The sequence below is a fragment of the Triticum dicoccoides genome, chromosome 2A (genome assembly GCF_002162155.2).
Source record: "Triticum dicoccoides isolate Atlit2015 ecotype Zavitan chromosome 2A, WEW_v2.0, whole genome shotgun sequence".
Classification (NCBI taxonomy): Eukaryota; Viridiplantae; Streptophyta; class Magnoliopsida; order Poales; family Poaceae; genus Triticum; species Triticum dicoccoides.
In genome coordinates this window covers 536791900-536794644 of record NC_041382.1, presented here as the reverse complement: position 1 = coordinate 536794644, position 2745 = coordinate 536791900, and the positions used below count along the sequence as shown (strand labels likewise).

At 52.8% G+C, this 2745-nt stretch overlaps 1 protein-coding gene across 1 annotated transcript; it reads left to right on the top strand.

The window, feature by feature from the left end:
- Positions 1-347: 347 nt before the first annotated feature.
- Positions 348-2267, top strand: LOC119357931. The gene is made up of 3 exons (XM_037624698.1): positions 348-352; positions 850-1208; positions 1301-2267. The coding sequence occupies exons 1-3, from the start codon at positions 348-350 to the stop codon at positions 1867-1869; spliced, it is 933 nt and encodes a 310-aa protein (XP_037480595.1). The 3' UTR covers positions 1870-2267.
- The last annotated feature ends 478 nt before the right edge of the window (positions 2268-2745 follow it).

Genomic DNA, 2745 nt, shown 5'->3' with positions numbered 1-2745 from the left:
CATACCCTCAAAGTTTGCACCCACATAACTACGACATGACGAGGCGTGGCTACAGTGCGACCTGCCACCCCCGAATCTACGGTTGAGCGCAGCTACAGTACGACCGTACCAAGCGGACGCCCCTCACCCGGCGGGGTACTGTAGCCACGCTGCCCGTGACATCACCTACTACGTAGGGAGCTATGCTCCCACGACGGCCGGTCGGTACGGCCCGCAGGCAGCGAGCCCTACTTGTCGGCGAGCCCCAGAAGGCGACAAATCCCCAGCAGGCGGTAATGGGGTCGGGCCGCCTCCTAGCAGGCGGCCCCCTCCCCCCCTCAAAATATGTGCTCGATTAATCAGAAGAGATGGGGTGTGGCTACAGTGAACGCCCGCCAGGCAGCGGGATTGTAGCCACTTGTGACGCCCTGAGACCGGCGCTCCGGATGCCTTCCATGTTTTGCTTGTCAGCTCTGTGATTTATTTGTTTGTTGTATTCATCATCACATCATTTGCATTGCATCGGCACTCTGTTGCCGTCATTGTTTTTAAAACTTGCATCTGTTAGTAGTTGCCGCTTCTTCCTCGTCTCTGTTGACCTTTCTCAGACTGACCATTGTTTTGTTGTCCGACCGTTTGACCCTCTCTACACAATACTCAAACCCCTCACGCGCGTGCGAAAGCTGTCCCGAACCCAACCCGGTTTGTCGTTACCGATGGATCCGGATCATCCCCAAACATCTATAAAATATCTCCGTTTTCTTATTTGGACTCCCAATCTATTCTTTTTCTCGACCGTCCGATTGCGATTGAAGGGACGAGATAGCCCCTACCTACTATATTTAAAGCAGATGAAACCCTATCCCCTAGCTTGTCCCATTCATTCCATCATCGCGCCGTCGCAGGCCAACCACTCCCTCTCCTTCCTCGGGATCCTCCTCGATCCAGCCAACCACCAGCTCCCCTCCTGATCCACCAACCAGCCGCCGCCACCCTCTCCCTTCTTTTCCCCACCGAGCCAATCCCAGGGCACCAGCCTCACCGTGATCCGATCCGTCGGATCAGGATCCAACGACAGCCAGTGTCCCCAGCCACCCACGCCTACACCTCCCGCAGTGCTCGATCCGATCTGGATGGAGGCAACCGCCCCTCGCTCCCTAGCGGAGCTCGATCCCCGTCGCCACGCACTACTAGCCGGAGCATCTCCATCGCCGGCCGAAACCCCGCAGGTCGCCGACCCCTCTGCTCTCCTTCCTTTTTTCTCCATCCCGAGGCCCCTTTCTTTTCTAATCTCTCTCTCTCCCTCCCGTTCCTCTCGCAGGAACTCGCCGCCACTTCCGTGGATTTGGAACAGCGTCGTCGTCGAGCTTAGTCCGCGGGCGCCATTGCCCGGACCCAGTGCTAGCCGACCGGATCCACCCGTCTTCGCCGTTCTTGGCGCTGCCGGTGCCCCAAGTTGCCCCGCTACTGCTGTTCTCCGGCCATGGAGCCTCGGCCTCCTCTGCTATCCGCGATGCCCAAGGCCCCATCCTCGCCCCCTCCAGCGACCTTGACTCCGAGCCAAGTCCCGCGCCATGCCAAGCTATCGCCGTCTTCCTCGTCGTCAAGTGCCCGCGTTGCCGTCCAGGACCCCGCCGGCCTCCCCTGCTTCTGCTCCCGGAGGAGGACGAGCGCTTCGCTCGCCAACCACTGCTCACACGCACGCACGTGGGCCGATGCCTCCCCAAGGCCCAACGCGCTCCAGCCTCGCCTGATCCAGCGTTGGTCGCTGCGTTGACCATGCATCTAGCCTCCGTGGGCTGCGTCCTGCTGCCAGGCCCAGCTGCACCTCCCCACCGTCTGGCCCAGATCCGACCCCTGCGCAGCCCGACCACCGCAAGCCCAAAGTGAGCCACCCCACAAAGTCCCGCCCGAGCGCGTTTTTGCTATCTAGCGCCCGCTCCTGTTGCAGATTCGGCCCGCGTATTTTTTTCCTGCCTGACGAATTTTGTATTTAACCACTGCATGCATAATTTCAGAGAATGCCATTGTTTTTAAATGCTCACAATTAATTAATCATGCATTGGATTAAAATGTTTTAAATATGAAAAATGCTTAGAATTTCATCTAGTTTCACAATATGCAACTTTCATCCATGTTTGAAATGTTTAAATTGTTGTTTCCTTTTAGTTTGCATAAATATGTTGCTAACATGATTTAATTCATAACTAATTAACCGTAGCTCGGATTTAAATAAACTTTATATGCAAAATGGGTAGAAAAATGCCTAGTTTAACATGGTGCACTCATCTTGCATGTTTAACAACTCTAAAATATGGTTTAGGGCAAAACAATACCAAATTCATAATATGCATATGGGGATTTTCCAGAATTGTTACTTGTAGTTTCCGGCCTCATTTAAACTTGCCTAAATAGTTAGTTTACTTATGTTTCACCTCTTGCCATGTTTAACAACAGTTAATATTGTTGAGTACCTAACCGGGAGTGAACTAAATAATCGAATGTGGTGTTTCGTCAACATGCATCTTGTTACATGTTGAGCTCCACTTAACTTATAGTTTTGTTTGCGCACTTTGCCATGCCATGCATATTTAAACCGGACATGCATCATCCTTGGTTGTGCATCATGTCATGTTTATGCTTGGGTGTTTACCATGTTGCTTGCTTCTTTCTGGTTTGCTTCTCTCGTTTGCTTCGATTTCGTTTCGAAGTTGTGATGATTCGTTCGTCTATATCCGTTTGTCTTCTTCATGGACTCGTTTTTCT